We start from the raw sequence: 24,357 nt of genomic DNA, 5'->3' as shown, positions 1-24,357 counted from the left end.
AATTCTAGTCAATATCTGTGTTTGTGTACTAAATTGAAGTATGTGTATCCTGATTATTTTCAACAATAGGTTTATGATTACCATTTGCAAATTTATGTATGGCAGCTTTATAAAAGAAAAAAACTGGAGACTGCATATGATGCAAAACAAATTTCCTTGGGGATAATAAAGAATTATCTCACCTCACCTCACCTCACCTCGCCTCACCTCGCCTCACCTCGCCTCACCTCACCTCACCTCACCTCATCTCACCTCACCTCGCCTCACCTCACCTCACCTCACCTCACCTCACCTCACCTCACCTCACCTCCTGCTTGACAATAGTACAAGATTCTGAACTGAAACATCGCACTCACAAAGTAAAATTAGAATCTGTTACCCATAAGGTTTGTTCTATATTGAACTTCCCAAATTCTAATGAGCCACCCAAGGAAGTTTTGTAGTGGACATTATGTGCCATTGAGACATATCTGCAAAACATGATGAGTTGGATGAGTGAATAGACAAAGTCTTGTTTTCCCTTACTGTCCAGCTCTCCCTGGAATGCTAAAACACTAAATTCATGTTCTGAATCTCATACCTTTCTGAGTCTTCTTTTATATTTATAAGGAAATATTTGTTTCTTATCAAAATTGTATGTATTCAGATGATAATGATTGGAGTTTTTCATGTGCGTTGTCCAGCATAATGTTCATTCGCTATGGGATATATTTAGAGACTCATCCAAAATACAAATGGGTTGAGGTCCATGACCCTGGCCAAGGGACATAATCAGTGAAGGGTTAAATATTGCCTGAACACTTGAAGTACTGGGGTCAGTGGGGTAGCCTAAAGGTCGCTGCTGAAGACCAGGGACCCTTTCAAGTGTTCAGGCAATATTTAACCCTTCACTGATTATGTCCCTTGGCCAGGGTCATGGACCTCAACTCATTTGTAAGCCTAAGATCTCATAAGTTTCTCGTAGCATCCATAGCTCCTGTGTTACAGTCTAGGAGGTAGAATGGCTATGAGAAAACCTACAGAATCTTAGGCTTACAGGAGTTTTATGACACGGGGTCGAGGGTTTGATTCCCCACATGTGTTCATGTTAAGCCGCTTTCTGTTTCCTGATGTGATTTTGCTGGAATCTTGCTGAAGGCAGCATAAAACCAAACTTACTCTCTTGAAGCAGTAGCCCTGATTTCATTAATAGTGACATGTTTTGGACAACATTTTATTATACAGTTCCTGCAGTGGCATGGGAATCTTAAAACATACCAATTAACCCTGCTTGTCCATTACTCTCATCTTTATTCATACATGATTCAGGAATCATGGTCAGGACTAACTTGGACAGCTCAAGGACACTGCACAGCTTATATTGTTTTTTGATGTATTTATGTGTGTAATTGTATTATATATTAACAGCTTTGACAGTGGGGTCTGCTGCCAAACTATCCTGTGATATGCAAGCAGTGGTATTCAGTGGTATGATTGTGCCACACAGTGGCGGTACATGAGACATTGTCCATACACGTTTTAAAACAGTATTTTTTCAATGGCACTCACTGTATTTTTATTATTACTATTATTATTATGTTTTACTGATTGAAGATGAAAATGCTGCAGAGTGGGTTTGGGTGATCCAGGTACGGTTAGGTGGGTAAGGCTTATCATCAACTCAGGGCCCTTGCCCCCTTTACACAGCCCAGACAGCAAATGGGACTTCTCCCAGGAAATGCTGCCTAGTTGAACCTACCAAGAACTTTCTGGAGAATATGAAGGCTCCCCAACACTGCATCCTTCTGCATTACCCAGATTGTCAGAAGGGCTGTGCTCCCAGTGGAAAACCTGGGCACTCTCCTGATCTGTGCGAACAGTTCTATAGGTACCAAACCAAGTTCACTGAGAACAACAGGGAGCCTAATGACAGTGTACTTAGGATGCAAGTGAGACATTTCAAAGTTTAGGTGCACATATTTATCAGGCTTTTCCTGAATCTTGCCAATCACATTGCTGTCAAAAGGGACAGAAAATTCAATGACATAAATAACTTCATTGGCTTTATCAAAAAGGACAAGATCAGACTTGTTGGCTGGAATTCTTCTGAGGCCTATTCCAGAGAAGTTTGAAATCATCATTTTCCAGGACACCTTGGACATGTTCAGAGTCATACCATGGGTGAACCTCAGAGTCAAAGCCACAGACATGGCAGAGACAACAGTAACAGCAGCGAGTGATGCCATCATGTCTTTTAAGATATGCTGTTTGTGCCAAGCAAGGGCATCCACTGACAAGGTGTTGAACAGTCTCTGTAAATTGTTACTATTATTATAATAGGACATTTATAAAGCGCATGTATTCAAGCAACTAGTACGTGCTCAAAGAACTGGTATTTTTCGCCTTGATCATTGGATGTCAGTCTCAGTGACACATTTTGTTATCAATCTCAACTCCCTAGGGAACATACAATGAGGTACCCAGTTCACAGCCGGAGGGGCTGGGACACATTGTCCTAAGGCTGTAGTCCAACTTTACTGCACATTGCTGTACCAGCAAGTAGGTATATGCATGTATTCATGTGACCACCATCTGGTCATATACCAACATATGTGTCGGCTATTTTAAGTGCAGAGAGTTGTGTACTGCACACTGGGGGTTGTGAGAACACTGAAAGAGTCTGCACACAAAACTCTGACTCCAAGGTTTTTAAACTGGGTTCCCAGGTGGGCTTGATCCCAGCACCTCAAACTCGCTGGAGCACCTCAGACAGCTCGCCGTTCGTAAGCGATGGTTTGTGGAGTTTCACACATTATCAACACAAATTTCAGTTGTCTGTCACAATGAAGCATTTGGAACCAAAAACTGATCCTATTCACCACGTTAATCCCAAAGTGAAATGAATACTAGTTGACAACCAGTGTTACTGAGCACATAAATGTTGCTGTATGGATGATTTTCCTTTGTAAACTCATACGATGTTAACTGTTAGAATATTCATGGAGTAAGAGATTGACTATTTAGCCTTGTAATGTACAGTTCATTGTGTGTCTAGTGCAGCTGCTCACACTGAAAAACAATTACCATGTGTGTCCACTCTGATACAAGGTGCAACACTCATCTAAACTTGGTGGCTAGTGAAGCGTACCAGTTGGCTTCTACTGACAGTTCAAAGAGTATCACAAAGGGATTGCCTCTCTTTCTTATGTACTGAATATTTCTGGGGCAGTGGGGTAGCCAGGTGGTTAATGCATTTGCTTGTCACACTGAACACTTGGGTTCATTTCCCCACATGGGTACAGTGTGTGAAGACCATTTCTGGTGTCCCTTGTGACATTGATGTAAGAGTGGTTCATGCATCAATGCAAAATGAAAAACCTTATAGGGAAATAACTTCATCAATACAACAGATGGTCACTGTTGGCAATATTCAAATAATTGATGTCATTTTATCAGAACTTTATATTTAAGGCTTTGCAGAGCAGTGACCTGAATCCATGAAAATGTAAGGCCTTACAGGGACAAAAAATTTCTGACCTCAATTTTACATTTGGACAAGGCTAAAAAACAACATTGTTCGTTACTTGCATTATATTTTGAAGGGACTTTTTTTAAAGAAAAATTGAGATGGTTGGTTATTTAATTTCCCAGAACATAATAATTTACCAGACTATTGTATCCAATTTTTTTAAGTACCAGTACTAGGGGCTTCAGTTGGTGTTAACAGAACCAACAAATTCCAGCTTCATCAATGTGATGTTTTTTTGTAACCATTTTCAAATCAAACCTGATCCATATTATTTGTTTTTTAAATATCTAAAACATGGAGATGACAAGATGTGTCCATTTAGCTTGTTACATAATTGCATAACATTGAAATAGTTGATGGCTAAACTAATGGTCTCTGTTGTAAATACAAAACACTCTATTGCTACCAGAATAAAAGGCTGTACATTTCAGTGCCATATTCTTGATATCTGATATGGGCAGACATTATAACAGTGCACGGAAGTATATGTCCTGTCAGACAGTGTATATAAACATATATCCCCAATATATACAGGCCTTAATGGCCCTGCTCTGAGTCTTTGGCCAGGTATGGGAGTTGTTATAATCATATAGTTCCAGAATGGCTGGAAAGGTGCTATTCTGCTTCATCAGGATGTTTGTTCTAACTTTCAAATTGACTTATTTCAAGCTATGCTTGATACAGTTTAATTTAAGACCATTTATTTTATTGTAGATGATATTAGTCGAGGAAAACCAAGTTCTATGGGTAGTCAACTTCTTTATTGCAATGGGTGCAACATTTCGTCTTAGATACTAAACATCACTTGCTCAATAACGATGTTAGTACCTACACCGAAATGTCACACCCATTGCAATAAAGAAGTTGACTATCCTTAGAACTTGGTTTTCCGTCATCTATACAACTTCTGAATTGCCGTTCAGATAGGATATTAGTGGAGGTTATTAAATTGTAAAATGTGTGATTATGTTATATATTGTGCTTATGTTCTTGGTGAATTGCACAAACAGTTGCTATAATGGTTCAGGGCCTCCTTTCACAAAACACCAAGGTGATCATAAATCAGTAAAGTAACCTCAGTGCAATGTTAACGAATGAGAGTAAAGGTTAGCCTTAGTAAAGGTTGCTTTGTGAAAGGATGCCCTGGAAATTATTGTTATTTGAAAACTGCTGCATGGTACAGAACTGACCACAATTTGATTGCAGTGACCAACTAAAGTTTGCTGGTAACTTTGAGATTTCTGATTGATGATATCACAACTCATTGCACTCCATGCCAAGTGACAATTTAGAAATCTACTAGTATAGGAGAAAACACTTCTCCTCGGTTTTGGCAGACATTTTTAAACCGGAGGGGGAGGGATTTCCTGACCCCGATGGTTTTACATTGTCTACCAAAACCGAGGAGAAGTGTTTTCTCTAATACATATACCGTCAATGATGGGTAATTACAATGTAGATGATTACTTAATGAAGCTACATAACAATGACTGAAACGCGCGTAAAATCAATTTAATGACTCTAACTATAAGTAGGTAATTTAACCCCACCACTTTTGTCTCCACGGAGGCTGTGCAGTAGAGCGTCTGCCTATGGATGATAGAATTCCGGTTCCAATTCCACTTCGGAAAACATTTGTTAGCTTTGTTAGTTTAATCTTGAATGATATTTTTCAGTTGATTTCAAACACTCATGTATCATTTGAATGTTAATGTTCATATAAAGTTAGGAAAAGTAAAACCTGGGAAGCAGTCTTACTAACGAAAAGTAAAACCTGTCCCTCCAAAACAAAAACTTCAAATGCGGTTGTTCTGGGAAAACAAGAGATGACCTAACATATAGTGAGAAGCACACTTTAGGTTTATATTTATCCCCCACAATGCGTTTTGCAGGGGGGTTAACATGTGCTCCGTGCATCCGTCTGTGCACATTTGTCTTTTCTGGACCAGAACTTTAAAACTGTTCACTATCTCTAAACCAAAGATGGCGCATAGATAGGGCTGGTGGTGTACTACTGCCTTTTGGTAGTTTTGGAATTCTGAATAAAATATTTTTCATGTTTCCATGGCAGCAAGTTTGATTTCGATTGAAACTGGTAGTACTTTATCTTTTACTGAGCAGAACTTATCCCGTTCACTATTCCATCACCAAACTTGACATAGATCTGGTGGTGTACTGGTATGTGTTATTGCTTTTGGATTTCTGAATAAAATGTTTGTTTGTACTTCCCTGCCAACAAGTTTGGTTTCAACTGAATTTGGTGGCAGTGTTCCTTTCTGGAGCAGAACTTAAAAACCTTTCAATAACCCTTCTCTCCTTTTACTTTGACACATGCACTCCAAAACATTTGACATCATCTTAATTAGTAGACATGAAGAGTATTTTGTCATTGCTGGGCATATCTTCTTGTGGATTCAGATCTAAGGTTTGTACTGAGAAGGTCTCCTGGTTTTTCCTGACCATAGTGATAGCTTTACTAGAGTGCATATCTCTCCCTCAGTGCTGACCAACATGTGTAATGTTCAATCTGTGATGAAGGTGCTTTACCAACACTGCAGTGATATTTGTGCATCAGGTGTCTGTGGGGGCTTCCCCGGGGTTAGTGTTGAAGCAGGAATTCGTTGAATTCATGCCATACCATGATGTATATATTTCGTCATGTGTAGACCTTGAGGTATATTCTGTCATGTGTAGACTGACCATGGTGTGTATTCTTTCATGTGTAGACCATGGCGTGTATTCTCTCATGTGTAGACCATGGTGTGTATTCTCTCACGTGTAGACCACCCATGGGGTGTATTCTTTCATGCGTAGATGCTGGGGTGTATTCTCCCATGCTTAGACAATGGGGTGTATTCTCTTATGCGTACATGGAATGTGCTGAAACTCCTGATTGGTCACTTCACTAGTAATCACCTTTTAGCTAGTATCCAATTTGTCTTGAGTGTCTCCAGTAACTTGCAGACTGCCCTCTTCCCCTCTTCCTTGTGCTACCAATTGAATTGATCCCGTAGTAGAGGACCCGCAGAACAGTTCCCTGTAAGTTGTAACAGTGGCATCACGTTCTCCTAATGTCATTTACAAGATTAATGCTAAGGCACTCCGTCTGTTACTTGGCTGGTTTTTGTTTATAAATGGAAAAAAGCTGCAAGGTTTTGGCTTTTACAAATTGTCAAGGTCGATGTTGGTCATGTGCAGAACACGTCATTCGGATATGTTGGTGTAATGCCCTTGGAATCTTTAGGTAGCTGTAAACATGAGTTGGATATAAAATGCTAATAAATTCGATTTTACATTTCTCATATGTTTCTCGGAGGATGTGTTCCATTAATGTTAAAGGTTTTAGTGCAAACATCTCATGAAAAGGCTGCTTGGATGATTTGTTTGAATGTTGAACATTTGAGGTGGATTTGTTTTATGAAGTATGCAAATATTTGAAGGCCAAACATTTCTCCAGAAATCTGTAGATACCTGGAGGATTTAAAGTAATTTAATGCCAATTTTTACAATATTCCACCAGTATCACAGGAATGAAATGTGGGCCTCAGTCATTGTAACCATGTAGAGAATTCATGTCAAAACAGTATACCCGTTTCCATCTGTCAAGTTTCATTAATATTTACTCCCTCAGAGGTACAGATAGATATGAAATGTCACTCAAGATAACAGCCTTGACCAAAAGATTCCAGTAGGCTTCAATGATAGCAGATTGGTGGCGTTTCGTTGTTCAGACTTGGAAGATATAAATCAAACAAGACATACTTCATATATACTAAGTGAAATAAATAAGGGATCACATGAAAGCACAGGTGTTCCTTTATTGTTTTCCAGGTTTCTTCACAAGTTTTGTATTGCATAGTATGGAATAAACTGGAAAAAAGTAAGGAACACTTACGCGTTCATGTGATCCCTTATTTTTTCCCCTCAGCATATGTTACGAACAAGTTGTCCTTGAAACATCTGAATTTTCTTCCAGTATGATGTAATAACAAAGAACAGGTTTTCATCACAATTTTATATTAAGAATTGATGCTTATTCCATGATGTAGGTGAAATTTGGAACAGGGCAAGAAATTGCCATCGTCTAAAGCACCAGTTTGTGCTTTTGTCCTTACAGATCATTTCTATTCAGATCACCAAAATACAAAGGACATTTTTGCAAAAAAGTTGGAGAGATATGTGAAGGATGTTTCCAATTCTGATGCAGAAGTGATAAAAATGACGTCTGATGCAACTGATATTATGACTAGTGCTATTTGTTCCTCATTTAGTCAGGTAAGCGATTTACCTGCCTCTGCATGTATGTATGATGTGTGCTATCAGTGGGGCAGGATATCTTCACTGATATTGGTTGGGTAAATATCTTATTTTTCAATATACACCCTCAATATATCTTGCACAACTTGAATTCTGCTTCACTCATCTTTCCAAGAACCATCCATTTTTCCCTCTAACTGTTCTGTTTTGCAAATATATTTTTTTAAATATGTGATACAAAAAAGACCACAGTTGCTGAATCAATAAACACAAAGGCTTTTCTCTGTAGAGGACAGGGATGACAACATGATGCAAGTAATTCATAGGTTGTGGAAATTTGAGGAAATTGAGGATGTTTGTGATTTGACTAAGTGTGAGGTGAATCTGAGGTTTATAACACTTTTTGTCAACCAGAATGAACACAGAAACCCATCTTTGTAATATGTAATTGTATACGTGCCTTCCTGCATTTCATCAAATGATAGCACTTGAGAAATACCAAGAAACAAACTTGATCCTAATTCAGTACAGCTTGATCAGCTGATGGACCTATGAGAAAGTTAAAGCTATCTTTAGTTGAACAAACTCTGCGTTTCTTTTCTTGGAAGTGACAAACATGGACCTTTCCTGCTTGTCTAGACAGCATTCCTTTAATCATTAATACAGAGTAACTCATGATCCTTGGAAGAACATCTATGTCCTTTTGTGTTCATCACTTTCAGACACAAACAAATATATCCACAGCTTGTATGTATGTTCATCCATATGATTGTCACGTTTTCATGTTTCATTTCCGTTGAGATGTGTGGACAGAAGCATATTAACAGAAATGCAGATTTCCAATATTTCTTGTCTTGAAAACAATGTACACCAAATGGTTACATGTTTTATGAGTTTTGAACACTTTCCAGTTGTTTTTTCAAACATATTTTGTACATACTTTTAGTCTTCAAAGCTCAAAAATATGGAGCTCATTTCACATTCTAGAATTGTTTTAAGAGAAAAAATTTGATGATCTTTCATAAACTGCCTGTTCCTGTGTGTCTGTTGAAAGGGTTTGTTCTCATTAACTCTCAGCATTTTTGTACAACAATTCCTTTGTGGTGGTGAGAGAAAAAAAAACCCAGGTCTGAAATGAAGATACTGTTTTACATTTAAGTATGAAATTTCATTAAGGTTTCCATTTTTTATAATTCCACCATATTTCCTTGAAATATTTCTAAAAACATGTATTTGTATATGAATATAGAGTGGTTTCCACCTGTAATGTAGACACATTGCCTGAGTCAACTGCTTGAACCAACAGTGCTGCCATCATTAAATATTGAGTCTCCCTAACAGTCTTGGACAAGAAATGAAAGTCATACAAAATACAATTAGTACAATATTACAGTCTGCTCAAGCCTGTCATACTTGTTTCTTGCAGTATTTTATATGAGGTAAGAATGTAAATATTTCCAGCAAAGTCAATTTATTAAATATGTCATTAAGAAGATAATAGGGCATTCTGTGTATTCTATGAATACTGTGTACAACTGAGCTAAACTCAGTGCTGTCTCAAATTACCTCATGTAAAATGCAGAATGTAGTATGTGCTTAAACAATATCACTAATAGTCCCTAGACTCCTGACAGAACGAGGATGTGTCACAGAAGCACGCCAAGTCACGCGGTGTTGAAACTTACCTGGGTTTATCCAGAAGTTGTGGGATTTGTATGTTTGATCATTGTTTAATGCTACACTCACCAATATTCCAGCCATATGGCTGTAAATACACAAGTCTGAATCAGACAATCAAATGGTCAATATCATGAGCACTGATCTAAACAACTGGGATATGATGACAAGTGTTAACCAATCCGATCACCTGAACCTATTAGGTCCCCACACGACAAGCAAGGGTTACTGAAGACCAGTTCTAAACTGGTTCTTCATGGGTGTGACCTGTATGAAACTATTTCATGCTCATAACCCATGACAGTTTCAAGGTTCACTGTGACTTTTAGAACTTTTATCAGATGTTGTAAAACAAGTTATCAAGAATACACACTGAATTCCTACCTGACTCTGTAACGAAAGTTGAAATTCTGGAAGTTCTTGCTGTCTTTGTTGAAGAGGAAACCTTCCTATGACAGTAATCAGTGATTTTCAATTACTGATCACACACTGTCACAGATGAGAAATCACAGATTGACTTGAGCACATTTTCACTGACACCATCCGCTTAACAATAGAGCAAGTAATATTGACCAGCAGAGTGATACGAGGCATTATCTTCTGACTGTGAGGGGAATACTGAACTTGGCTAGCTCAGCCTTGCTCTCTTCTCTTGGACTGGTCCCCGATTATAGCCCTGAATGTTTAGCATCCCCAATCAGGCTACTGTGATGCAGATTGGTAATTGATTCCAGCCTAATTGAGGGGGGAAGTTTACTGACTCTTGAGGAGCATAATTTCTAGAGTGGTTGACACTTTGTTGATTGTTTGTAATGAATGCTTATCATTGTGAGCTATTGCGAGTTCCTCTAGGGAGTCTATTAGCCAGAGCTTGTATTGTCAGACAAGGTCGCTGTTTCAAGACAAAACTTATTTATGAGCAGCAAGAAATTCAAAGGATAACAGAAAACTGTATTCAAATATTTTGAGATTTGGGTATTAACTTATTCAGCCAAGTACAGACAGCTTAATAAGATACAAACATGTTTCTTCATTCAGTGGTCCAACTTGCATAAACCATAAGTTAACCTAAAACTTCTGACATCAAATGATATTGATACATCAGTAAAACCTTCCAGCATGAATAACAATGCCTTTTAGAAATTTGTCAAATGCAAGACATGGTAAATGTGGGATTGTACTTCCTCTGAAAAGTACAGATTATAGCATGTTGGGGGAGTCCCAAACAGGATTTGAACCCATTTTGTCAGATGAAGGCACCTAATTAATACTTGTACAGAGGGATGCATAAGTATGTTTTTGGGACTACCAGTTGTCAGATTTTTGGTTTTCTGAAAACTGTGGTGGCTGAGTAAGTGAGAAAGCTGACATCTTGTGAAAATAAAACAAATGAAATACTGTTTACTACAACAACACATACCCACTCACCAGTATCTGAGATCAGGAAAAATTCTTTTAAAAAAAATGTTTTGCCCATTCCCCCATTTGTAATTTCATTGTGGCAATGCATATTTTGGCAACGATGCAGTCATCAGATTTATAAACAAAAACTGAAAGTCAGACCTCAGTTTTGAGGGCTTAAATGCACGTGAGACAGAACTTGAATTCATAAATGATTATCAGAGACTGTCATTCTCATTGGACCTTGGTGACTAATTTCTGAAAACATGTTTTTACACAACTGTCAGACAACAATGCAATGGCTTTAATCATGTACAAGCTCCATGACACTTTGTTTATGTACAAACTAAATGACACCTCCATCATGGACAAAAGTGTCACATTATTTTTATGAAAACTACTCACTGCTTGATACAAAGGCCTAGTTGATACAACATTCACACTCACTCTCTCTCACGCTCACTCACATTACCTCACTGATTCAGCTGATAACATTTCTAAGTAAAGAATCAGTTGTCATACTCGCAGTTTCTTTTACATTTTCAGAACATTGACCCTGAGGACAACTTCCTGCAAGATCAGAGTGAGAACTTCACTGTGTTTGCCCCAGCCGATGAAGCAATGGTTAATTTCACCGCCTTGTCCCCAGAGGGTTACTTCAAGGACCCAGAAAATATCCTGACCATGTTAAGGTGAGCTAGTTGTACAAAACTTCGAAAAATCATGTCAGGTCAAATAGGACTAATATCACCATTTTCTGGTCCCAAAGAAAGTAAGATACTTTATAGAAAACAATTTCTGTGTCATATCTGATACAATGTTTCGGCATAGGTTCTTATACTGTTTTGTGGTCATGCTGTACAACTGTGTTGGAATCTTTGCTGAAATGTCACATATATAATAAAGAATTTCTCGTCCAGAAAGTAGCTTACTTTCTTGATACTAACCAACTTCTAAAATGCCAAACAGTTATGTTCTCTATGTGGTTCAGCCAGCCTTCAAGGAACTGCCCCATATATTAAAGTTGTCTCCAGTGAACAAGCCTGCCCTGTCTATTTACACATCAGGGGCGCATAACTCTAACTTTAGTACAAAACAATCTTGAAAGCTCTGTTCCCTTCGGCTGACCACTGTTCAGATCTGTCCACTTCAACATTTGATCATTTTTCTGCTTGCCATTTAGCCATTTCTATCAATGACAATTTCTACTTATATATTTACAAAAGTTTCTAGCATCACTTATAATATCACCTAAATCCAGATATTTCTGAAATTATAGTTCAAGTCAACCGAATGATCCTGTAATAAATTCATTGAAATTAGCAGTTAGGTCATATGTTGCAGTTCTATAGGTACAGCTGTCATCTAGAAATTGCAGTCTCACAGAAATTCCTTGCAAAACATTGTTGGTATTGGAAGTAGCTGCACAAGATGACTGTATTATTTGTCAGCTGTTTTCATCTACTTAGTTTGTATAACTAAAGATCCTTCATTTCAAGTAGATACCATTCAAAACATTGTTGGTATTGGAAGTAGCTGCACAAGATGACTGTATTATTTGTCAGCTGTTTTCATCTACTTAGTTTGTATAACTAAAGATCCTTCATTTCAAGTAGATACCATTCAAAACATTGTTGGTATTGGAAGTAGCTGCGCAAGATGACTGTATTATTTGTCAGCTGTTTTCATCTACTTAGTTTGTATAACTAAAGATCCTTCATTTCAAGTAGATACCATTCAAAACATTGTTGGTATAGGAAGTAGCTGCGCAAGATGACTGTATTATTTGTCAGCTGTTTTCATCTACTTAGTTTGTATAACTAAAGAATCTTCATTTCAAGTAGATACCATTCAAAACATTGTTGGTATTGGAAGTAGCTGCGCAAGATGACTGTATTATTTGTCAGCTGTTTTCATCTACTTAGTTTGTATAACTAAAGATCCTTCATTTCAAGTAGATACCATTCAAAACATTGTTGGTATTGGAAGTAGCTGCACAAGATGACTGTATTATTTGTCAGCTGTTTTCATCTACTTAGTTTGTATAACTAAAGATCCTTCATTTCAAGTAGATACCATTCAAAACATTGTTGGTATTGGAAGTAGCTGCACAAGATGACTGTATTATTTGTCAGCTGTTTTCATCTACTTAGTTTGTATAACTAAAGATCCTTCATTTCAAGTAGATACCATTCAAAACATTGTTGGTATTGGAAGTAGCTGCGCAAGATGACTGTATTATTTGTCAGCTGTTTTCATCTACTTAGTTTGTATAACTAAAGATCCTTCATTTCAAGTAGATACCATTCAAAACATTGTTGGTATTGGAAGTAGCTGCGCAAGATGACTGTATTATTTGTCAGCTGTTTTCATCTACTTAGTTTGTATAACTAAAGATCCTTCATTTCAAGTAGATACCATTCAAAACATTGTTGGTATTGGAAGTAGCTGCACAAGATGACTGTATTATTTGTCAGCTGTTTTCATCTACTTAGTTTGTATAACTAAAGAATCTTCATTTCAAGTAGATACCATTCAAAACATTGTTGGTATTGGAAGTAGCTGCACAAGATGACTGTATTATTTGTCAGCTGTTTTCATCTACTTAGTTTGTATAACTAAAGATCCTTCATTTCAAGTAGATACCATTCAAAACATTGTTGGTATTGGAAGTAGCTGCGCAAGATGACTGTATTATTTGTCAGCTGTTTTCATCTACTTAGTTTGTATAACTAAAGATCCTTCATTTCAAGTAGATACCATTCAAAACATTGTTGGTATTGGAAGTAGCTGCACAAGATGACTGTATTATTTGTCAGCTGTTTTCATCTACTTAGTTTGTATAACTAAAGATCCTTCATTTCAAGTAGATACCATTCAAAACATTGTTGGTATTGGAAGTAGCTGCGCAAGATGACTGTATTATTTGTCAGCTGTTTTCATCTACTTAGTTTGTATAACTAAAGATCCTTCATTTCAAGTAGATACCATTCAAAACATTGTTGGTATTGGAAGTAGCTGCACAAGATGACTGTATTATTTGTCAGCTGTTTTCATCTACTTAGTTTGTATAACTAAAGATCCTTCATTTCAAGTAGATACCATTCAAAACATTGTTGGTATTGGAAGTAGCTGCGCAAGATGACTGTATTATTTGTCAGCTGTTTTCATCTACTTAGTTTGTATAACTAAAGATCCTTCATTTCAAGTAGATACCATTCAAAACATTGTTGGTATTGGAAGTAGCTGCACAAGATGACTGTATTATTTGTCAGCTGTTTTCATCTACTTAGTTTGTATAACTAAAGATCCTTCATTTCAAGTAGATACCATTCAAAACATTGTTGGTATTGGAAGTAGCTGCACAAGATGACTGTATTATTTGTCAGCTGTTTTCATCTACTTAGTTTGTATAACTAAAGATCCTTCATTTCAAGTAGATACCATTCAAAACATTGTTGGTATTGGAAGTAGCTGCACAAGATGACTGTATTATTTGTCAGCTGTTTTCATCTACTTAGTTTGTATAACTAAAGATCCTTCATTTCAAGTAGATACCATTCAAAACATTGTTGGTATTGGAAGTAGCTGCACAAGATGACTGTATTATTTGTCAGCTGTTTTCATCTACTTAGTTTGTATAACTAAAGATCCTTCATTTCAAGTAGATACCATTCAAAACATTGTTGGTATTGGAAGTAGCTGCACAAGATGACTGTATTATTTGTCAGCTGTTTTCATCTACTTAGTTTGTATAACTAAAGATCCTTCATTTCAAGTAGATACCATTCAAAACATTGTTGGTATTGGAAGTAGCTGCACAAGATGACTGTATTATTTGTCAGCTGTTTTCATCTACTTAGTTTGTATAACTAAAGATCCTTCATTTCAAGTAGATACCATTCAAAACATTGTTGGTATTGGAAGTAGCTGCACAAGATGACTGTATTATTTGTCAGCTGTTTTCATCTACTTAGTTTGTATAACTAAAGATCCTTCATTTCAAGTAGATACCATTCAAAACATTGTTGGTATTGGAAGTAGCTGCACAAGATGACTGTATTATTTGTCAGCTGTTTTCATCTACTTAGTTTGTATAACTAAAGATCCTTCATTTCAAGTAGATACCATTCAAAACATTGTTGGTATTGGAAGTAGCTGCGCAAGATGACTGTATTATTTGTCAGCTGTTTTCATCTACTTAGTTTGTATAACTAAAGAATCTTCATTTCAAGTAGATACCATTCAAAACATTGTTGGTATTGGAAGTAGCTGCACAAGATGACTGTATTATTTGTCAGCTGTTTTCATCTACTTAGTTTGTATAACTAAAGATCCTTCATTTCAAGTAGATACCATTCAAAACATTGTTGGTATTGGAAGTAGCTGCACAAGATGACTGTATTATTTGTCAGCTGTTTTCATCTACTTAGTTTGTATAACTAAAGATCCTTCATTTCAAGTAGATACCATTCAAAACATTGTTGGTATTGGAAGTAGCTGCGCAAGATGACTGTATTATTTGTCAGCTGTTTTCATCTACTTAGTTTGTATAACTAAAGATCCTTCATTTCAAGTAGATACCATTCAAAACATTGTTGGTATAGGAAGTAGCTGCACAAGATGACTGTATTATTTGTCAGCTGTTTTCATCTACTTAGTTTGTATAACTAAAGAATCTTCATTTCAAGTAGATACCATTCAAAACATTGTTGGTATTGGAAGTAGCTGCACAAGATGACTGTATTATTTGTCAGCTGTTTTCATCTACTTAGTTTGTATAACTAAAGATCCTTCATTTCAAGTAGATACCATTCAAAACATTGTTGGTATAGGAAGTAGCTGCACAAGATGACTGTATTATTTGTCAGCTGTTTTCATCTACTTAGTTTGTATAACTAAAGAATCTTCATTTCAAGTAGATACCATTCAAAACATTGTTGGTATTGGAAGTAGCTGCACAAGATGACTGTATTATTTGTCAGCTGTTTTCATCTACTTAGTTTGTATAACTAAAGATCCTTCATTTCAAGTAGATACCATTCAAAACATTGTTGGTATTGGAAGTAGCTGCACAAGATGACTGTATTATTTGTCAGCTGTTTTCATCTACTTAGTTTGTATAACTAAAGATCCTTCATTTCAAGTAGATACCATTCAAAACATTGTTGGTATTGGAAGTAGCTGCACAAGATGACTGTATTATTTGTCAGCTGTTTTCATCTACTTAGTTTGTATAACTAAAGATCCTTCATTTCAAGTAGATACCATTCAAAACATTGTTGGTATTGGAAGTAGCTGCACAAGATGACTGTATTATTTGTCAGCTGTTTTCATCTACTTAGTTTGTATAACTAAAGATCCTTCATTTCAAGTAGATACCATTCAAAACATTGTTGGTATTGGAAGTAGCTGCACAAGATGACTGTATTATTTGTCAGCTGTTTTCATCTACTTAGTTTGTATAACTAAAGATCCTTCATTTCAAGTAGATACCATTCAAAACATTGTTGGTATTGGAAGTAGCTGCACAAGATGACTGTATTATTTGTCAGCTGTTTTCATCTACTTAGTTTGTATAACTAAAGATCCTTCATTTCAAGTAGATACCATTCAAAACATTGTTGGTATTGGAAGTAGCTGCACAAGATGACTGTATTATTTGTCAGCTGTTTTCATCTACTTAGTTTGTATAACTAAAGATCCTTCATTTCAAGTAGATACCATTCAAAACATTGTTGGTATTGGAAGTAGCTGCACAAGATGACTGTATTATTTGTCAGCTGTTTTCATCTACTTAGTTTGTATAACTAAAGATCCTTCATTTCAAGTAGATACCATTCAAAACATTGTTGGTATTGGAAGTAGCTGCACAAGATGACTGTATTATTTGTCAGCTGTTTTCATCTACTTAGTTTGTATAACTAAAGATCCTTCATTTCAAGTAGATACCATTCAAAACATTGTTGGTATTGGAAGTAGCTGCACAAGATGACTGTATTATTTGTCAGCTGTTTTCATCTACTTAGTTTGTATAACTAAAGATCCTTCATTTCAAGTAGATACCATTCAAAACAAGTATTAGAGTACATGTGAAGTCACCAGATCAGTGATACATGCTACAATTATAAACATTGGCTGTCTTAAACATAATTATATGGAGTGCAAGTATTATAAGCATGTGTCAGGACGTGGAGTCATCCCACAGATGACATCCTTGCCTTGTCAGCTTGCTGACGAGGTTAACCTCTATGGTCATGTGGACAAGGCATCCTACCTCTGAACAGATCATCCGTCATTCAGATCCCTGCATGGGACAAGCATCTAGTGTTTCCAAAAGAAACAATGATGAGTTTTACAGACAAAATACAAGATAATTTAATTTGGATAGGAAAAGGAACGCAGCATGTACTTAGCTCCAAAGGAAACATACATGTATGTTGAAGTCCATTTCAGGTGTTGACCAGAGTCATATTGCTTTTATGTTGGTAAAAATAGCGTAAAACACAACTCACTTACTCAATTCAATAAAAACAATGATACATTATACAGGCAAAAATACAAAACTATCTGTAGTATCAGGATTACAACTTATACCAAGAAGAATCAGAAATCACGTAAACCTGGGATGAATTTAGAGATTGATGTTTACTTGTGAAAACATGCAAAAAAAACAAACTAACAAGAGACGTTAAAGTAAAGTCACAAATGATATTCATAACCAGATATGTTCTGTGATAATGTCAATGACATGTCATTAGATTGCGTTATTTAATCATGTCATGGAAATGACATTTCAACATTGAGTATGGTCTTCATTAACAGGTATTTTGGTATCGTCAGAACACACAACTGACAAGATTGATTATCTGAGCATTTAACATGCACCAATTTCTTTTATTTCATGTTACCTCAAATCTTTGTGATGTTTGCTTTTCTTTTGGAATTGAATCATTATTGAAACTGTGGTATAATAAAGCGAGGTGAATTTGACGCTCTGGTGATTTCAACGATTGCATTTGCTAGCGCTATATCGAGGAAGTATGTGCACAAACAGATTCATCGGTAGGGCGGATGCCCAGTTCCTGTCGTGAGATGTTTTATTGACAATCAAAATCAAGAAATTAAGTTATGTAAAGAGCAAATAAACAACAATATTATTTACCCTCGATCGTTAATACCCGGATGTGACAAGCGACTGCAGTTTCCCCGATACGATGTTATGAATGCAATTTTTGTTGGAAACACATGATACTTTTTTTGTGAAATAGATGAATATACCTTTATCACTCAAGGTTAGCAAAATCAAAACTTAAAATGATATCAAAGTTAAAAATTACATTTTTGTCTTATACTGTCGAAAACCCCTAACACTGGGATATTATTGTGACTTTTGGGGATTGAGGGTTAGAATAAATCTGCTACAATCTATAGTGACCGTAAATGTCAGCTTAGATGGGTTGGTCAGTCAAAGTGATTTGGTTTTTTGCATTTTCCGATGGGGCTTCATTGTTGCTCTTGATATCACTCACTGGATTGACTGATCCAGACTGAATTGTTGTCATTCTGGATTCATTTTTCCATTGTATGGTTTTAATAAAGTTGATGTTTGCATAAATCACCAGAAATTGATTAATAAATGTTATAAAAAATTACAAATTACAAATTGATTAATTTAATTTAAGGGTCACAAATTTCATCATAGCTATAAATCAAACCCAGTGATTGCAACAGATATGTTACTGTGCCACTTAAGGAGTGTCTATTAGCAATCTGATAAGTGATCATGTGACCTTGTTCACTTGCAGAGAGAGCTATTAGATAGCCAAGTGAATGAGGGTAGGAGAAGCAGACGTTTTGGAGGTTATTGTCTGTATGGACAGTGTTGTAAGAGTGTACGATGGGCTGCCTGGTCCGCAGATATCATTACTTCAATATCCTGTCCACTTTGACAGCCATGATGGAGCAACCAATATTATACGCAGCATGGGGGCGTACGACTGATTACAACCACAGTTAGGAGGAATAACTGAAGCTTATGATCCAAGCATGGTTTTTATAGTGTTTTAAAACTAGTTGAAGGATCATTTAAAACATTGCTAGTTTGTTTGATTGGTTATTAGGAGCTAAGTGTTATATAATTAAACCTGTCCGTGACAATTTGTTCACTCCATTAATCCAAAAATGATTAATCTTCATAGTCGGGGGAGTCGTATGAAAGTTTGAAATCTGTACCATGTGTTTATAGAGAGTTATAACACATGTTGCAATGTATAGAAAGAGATGGAGTCTTCACAGGCATCTGGAAGTACTTATGGCTAGTCAATGAGTTTGGTGCTAACCATTCTGTGTTGGAAAATCAGAGGTATACAACAATATTGTAACAGCTCTAAATTAGATTGAAAACAGACTGTGTAGAGCTATTAAAATTTGGTTATATGCCTCTGATTTTCCAACACAATATGTCCATTCCACTGTAGCCATGATTATATACCTCTTAATGACTTAAATTAACCAATCTGTTTTATGTCCGTTTCAGCAGTATCACATTAGGGACACCAGAATGGGCTTCACACATTGTGCCTATGTGGAGAATCGAACCCAGGTCTTCAGCATGATGAGCAAACACTTTAAAGGTCACATGCAACCCCAAAAAATATCAACCATAATTAAAAGACAATTATCACTTATTCATGACATATAATATACATTGCTGCTTGTAAAAAAACAAATAAACAAAATTATAAGTGTGCAATCACAATTCAAAAGTACAATATTTTGTACTTGGGCTTACTTCCCTCGAAACAAAGCCCTCGGGAGACTGAACCCAATCATAGCAGGTGGACGTGCGCTCAAATGTAATGACGGCTTCCGATTGGCTGGTTCTTTTGCTGATACGCTCAGGGGTCATTTTATGTACAGAAAGATGATCTGTTTGATGGGCATTTTAGAAGTATGGCGAGTCACAAGAAAGTATGATTTTTCTTTTCTAGTACTTGATGTGTCGTTTCAGTATGGATTCATATACTGTTGTCAAACAAAATCATACACACTAGATGAGCTTTCCCAACCATAACAGAGGATGAGTGCTTTAGTATTCATGTAATAATGGATAATTAGATGATCAATGTGATGATCAGTGTGATGACAGTAAGCCTAACTATAAATACCTAAAGTTACACCAGGGCCCCGTTTCACAAAACTCTCGTAAGCCTAAGATCTCGTAACTTTTCTCGTAGCACTTGCACCTCCTATGTTACAGTATGCCAGGTGCAAGAGCTACGAGAAAAGTTACGAGATCTTAGGCTTGCGAGAGTTTTGTGAAACGGGCCCCTGCATCTTTGTTGGCTCTGTGACCATGAGGTAGGGTGTCTCTTAATTATCCTGACAGATGTGGTACCATTCCTACTATGGAAAACGTACACTTTAAAGTTGATGTCTGACAATATTTGTGAAATGATTTCAAACACTAACAGATCATCTGAATTTGAATGTTGATGTTGCTATAGAGACAAGCAAAATTAACTTGGACATCTAGGTCTTATTTACAAAAAGTAAAATCGGGGAGCAAACAAAGACCTCAAATGTTGTTGTTATGGGAAAGGAAGCGTGAGAAGCACACTCCAGTTTGTTATTGTACAAGAATATGTTGACCTTACGACCTTGTTAAACTGAATGTTATCATGTATGGAGTTAAACAGTAATGTTGTCACGTTTCAGTATTCAAGGTTTGCTGTTGTTTGTGGTCAAGTAGATCATTAGGGATTATTATGGCTTCTCCCTCATTCACATCCAATTATGCTAATATTGGCATGCAACAAGCGATACTCTTCATCACGATACTAAAACTGTAGTCATTGCAATACTGTAAACAGCCAAATTTTCGCGACCATTTAATTTTCGCAAACTTCGCATCGGACTTCATGATGCGAGAATAAAAACATGCGATAAATTTTGGGGAACTTCGCGTCAGATTTCATGATGTGAGAATAAAAATATGCAATAAATTATAGATATATCATACACTTTATTCAGGAGGTAAGTCAACAACACAAAAACAATACAGGTGTCATTGCTCAAAAACATTCAGAGATGCCCCTGTAACAAGATCACCTCACCGTGTGAAAAGGTTTAGTGACCATCAGTCGCGAAGTTTTTTAGGCACGGAAATAAGACAGTTTACAGTATATTTCCAAAGTATTGTGCACTAAAGAATCCCGATGTAAGGTTGGCAATGCGATATCACAAAATTAATCTGTTTAAACTGTTCTGCCAGTTTTATGCATAGATTAACATGAAGACTTGAGCACATGTCTTCTCCCAATCTACTGGTGATTTAGTAGTCTGTCTCACAGCCTCTGAACCACATTATTTGCCGTACAGCCTAGCCCTCCCTGCAATGCTAAAGTCCTAAATGAAGCAAGTCTAGATTTCCTCAGGTTCAGGTTCTGAATCTCTGGTCTCCCTGGGGCTCCTTTTCAATTTAAGTGGGTTTGTTTGTTACTATCAAACTTATATATATTCAGAGACTGAGTGTTAGTCTGGTAAATCAGTTAAGACATATCCAGTAAAATAACTTCAAGCAATTCTGATAAAGTGATAGGGAGAGTTATGTCTCAAATTATTCTTTTATAAGGAATGATTCATTCCAACTAATCTTCAGGAATCCATGCCTGTCATAGGCGACGAACAGGCTTGGATGGTCAGACTCACTTGACTTGGCAGACAAATGTCATGCTATTCCAGTTGTATAGATGCATAGATCCTTTAACAGTCATTACCCGCTGTGGCCATGAATTATGAATGATCCCTAATGTCAGATCAGCACATTTAAAGTCAATTCTTCACCTAACGGGGGGAAAAATTGATGAGGTCATCTTCAGGAGGAACATGACGTTCTGAAGTTTATTCTTACTCCTTCATCAGATCATCAGTAAAATCCCCTGCCCTTTGCGTGTGTCCCTTTTATGTGTCATTCAGAGAGTTCTTAGCCACTTTGAAGCCGGTCTGTCTTCTCCCTAACGTCTCTGATCTGTGAGGATGTACCTGATGTGGAAGAGTCTGTTATATGCAGGTTCCACACTCTGGAGAACGCCTACACTACCTACAACCTGCTTCAGTTGTCACAGGTCTATCACAGCTTCAACACCCTGTATGATGGCTACTCCATCAGGATCGCTGCCAGGAACCAGGTGAGACACAGTTGGCATGCAGAAAGTTCACTGACAGTGAAAGGTACAAAACCTGTTAAACTTTCCAACTGGAGAAAGAGCAGTGATGAGATTTTACATGAGCTTCTATTATTGTATTGAGACCCTCAAATTACGTGGAACCTGTATTATTGAGCCTCTGTGTTGAGCCCATTTCAATTCTGTTGAGTCATGTTATTGTGTTGAGCTGCCATTATTGTGTTTATCCCGTTTTACTGTAGTCTTTTCCCCTGAAATTGAGTACAAAATGCATATTTTTTTCAATTCCATATTAGATTTTGTATATTATTTATTTAAAGTTTTTATTTCCAATGGATACGTGTTATATGATAATAAGAAATTATCGAATACATACATCCATACCTACAGACCAACTTTCAAGTCACAGTTATCGTGGAAGTGTACAGTAATCATTATCTACTGATCGTACAGTATCTGATCAATAGCAGCACATCATCATTTATTTTTTTTTCATGTGGGACCACGATATTTGCTTATTGTGTATTATTGTGCTGGGAGAGTCATACCATATTAGATTAATCTCTGTGATAAATTTATTTTGAGAGGCCTGCTTCATGTGTGTTCTCCATTTCAGACAATCTTGATATTCAGTTCACAAACATCAACATCCAAGGTGTCCATGAGTGACATCCCGGCTCTGAATGGCTACATCCATATTGTGGACAAGGTAGTGTATCTCTCAGCAACTTTTCCTAAAGTATCTGCACCTTTGAAGATCAAAGTTAGAACTGATCTTCAGCAACCCATGCAAGTCATTAGAGGAGGCTAACGGCATTGGGTGGTAAGGCTCACTTACTTGATTGACACATGTCATTGTATCCCAGTTGGATAGATCGATGCTCATGCTGTTGATCACTGCTTTGTCTGTTTCAGATTATTTTCAGACTGCTGCCAAATAGCTGGAAGTGTGTCTGAGAGTAATCAACAACTATCCAACCAGCCAGCCATCACGATTTGCATTGGATGCTAAGTCTGTTGTCAGTATTTGGCTGTACTTCTTTGTGTAAAGATTTATAAAGAGAAGGAAGAACTCATACTAAGGGGAACAAAACACTCACTTTGCTTTCATATTTCCTCAATTGTTTTGCCTGTTTCAGGTGTTGGAACCCTTCCTCCCAGAATCAGACCAGCCTGATTTGGATGAACTCTTCTCACAGAAGTCGGACTATTCAAAGTTTTTTCAGTACCTCACAGTAAGATGTTATTTTATTATTTGAATATATTTTTGTATGAATGATGAAAGAACTCTCTTTTATCATAAAACAAGTAGGTTTGGGGAAGTTTGTCTTTGTCATTTATAGGTCTAGATCCTTAGAAATGTTCAGATTCATGTGCTGCAAGAATAAATCAAAAGCATAAATAAATTTATCATTTAATGAGTGTGCTATTGAAGTATCACAATAACATGGCAGTAACTGGGGCTAATGTGCATTTCCTTCCATTTCAGGGGGAAGTGCACTTTCATAATACACTGAGTGAGGGAGTGAGTGAGGGTGTTATATGAGTGAGTGAGTGAGGGCATTATATGAGTGAGTGAGTGAGTTATATGAGGGAGTGAGTGAATGAGGATACTGCTGCAGCATGGTGGAGGACTTCAGAAATGGGCTTTACACACTTAGGCCTACCATACAGACAGTTGACAAATCCTCAAAACGGAACTGTTGATGTTCTGCACACCAAGTCAGAACAAAAATCACCAAAAATGCAACAATGTCCTTTTAAACAGAAGCAAACCCTCTGTAACGGAAAACTAATCGTTTGAAATGGAAAAAAAAACCCACATGTATCAGCTACAACAGTGCCCGAGAACAGTCGCCAGGCACACAAAGAGTTTTACAGTCACAGCATCCCAAAATGGCATAAATATCATCAAAGATTCCGGTGATGTGGTGACGAATAGACTTTGGTCAGTAATGTTTTTCGTCACCATGAGTCTAATCTTGAAAAGTTGATATCAGGAAGTAGCATATCAACATCCTATTGTATTAAGTATCAACCCAATGTTCATAGTTCCCAGTGTCAGACTTGCGATTCTGCACAGTTTGGTCCCTTGTTCGACTGTTTGTATGGTAGGCCTGACACAGTTCCTTGAGGGATGTGTGATGATCAAGCACCTCACCCACTGTGCTACTCCACTACCCAGGGTCATACTACAAAATGGAAAGAAGACTGTCTAAGACTGTGTAGAATCAAACAAGAAAGGCCTTTTTTGCAAGTTTGATAAAATATAATTGGGATTTGGCAAATGAATGTAAACCTTTTTACTAAATACCATTGTAACTT

The 24,357-nt window shown here is 36.9% G+C and overlaps 1 protein-coding gene across 1 annotated transcript in view; it reads left to right on the top strand.

The window, feature by feature from the left end:
• The window catches only part of LOC137295535 (stabilin-2-like), a 208,550-nt gene that overhangs the window by 167,523 nt on the left and 16,670 nt on the right, over positions 1-24,357 (top strand). Inside the window, exons 25-28 of the mRNA XM_067826919.1 lie at positions 11,390-11,535; positions 21,918-22,035; positions 22,649-22,741; positions 23,172-23,267. Of these exons, the coding sequence (XP_067683020.1) occupies positions 11,390-11,535; positions 21,918-22,035; positions 22,649-22,741; positions 23,172-23,267 (453 nt within the window). The remainder of the gene's footprint in view (positions 1-11,389; positions 11,536-21,917; positions 22,036-22,648; positions 22,742-23,171; positions 23,268-24,357) is intronic.

The sequence above is a fragment of the Haliotis asinina genome, chromosome 9 (assembly GCF_037392515.1).
Source record: "Haliotis asinina isolate JCU_RB_2024 chromosome 9, JCU_Hal_asi_v2, whole genome shotgun sequence".
Taxonomy (NCBI): Eukaryota; Metazoa; Mollusca; class Gastropoda; order Lepetellida; family Haliotidae; genus Haliotis; species Haliotis asinina.
Note: the sequence above shows the minus strand (reverse complement) of the source record. Positions and strands in the feature narration are given on the sequence as shown.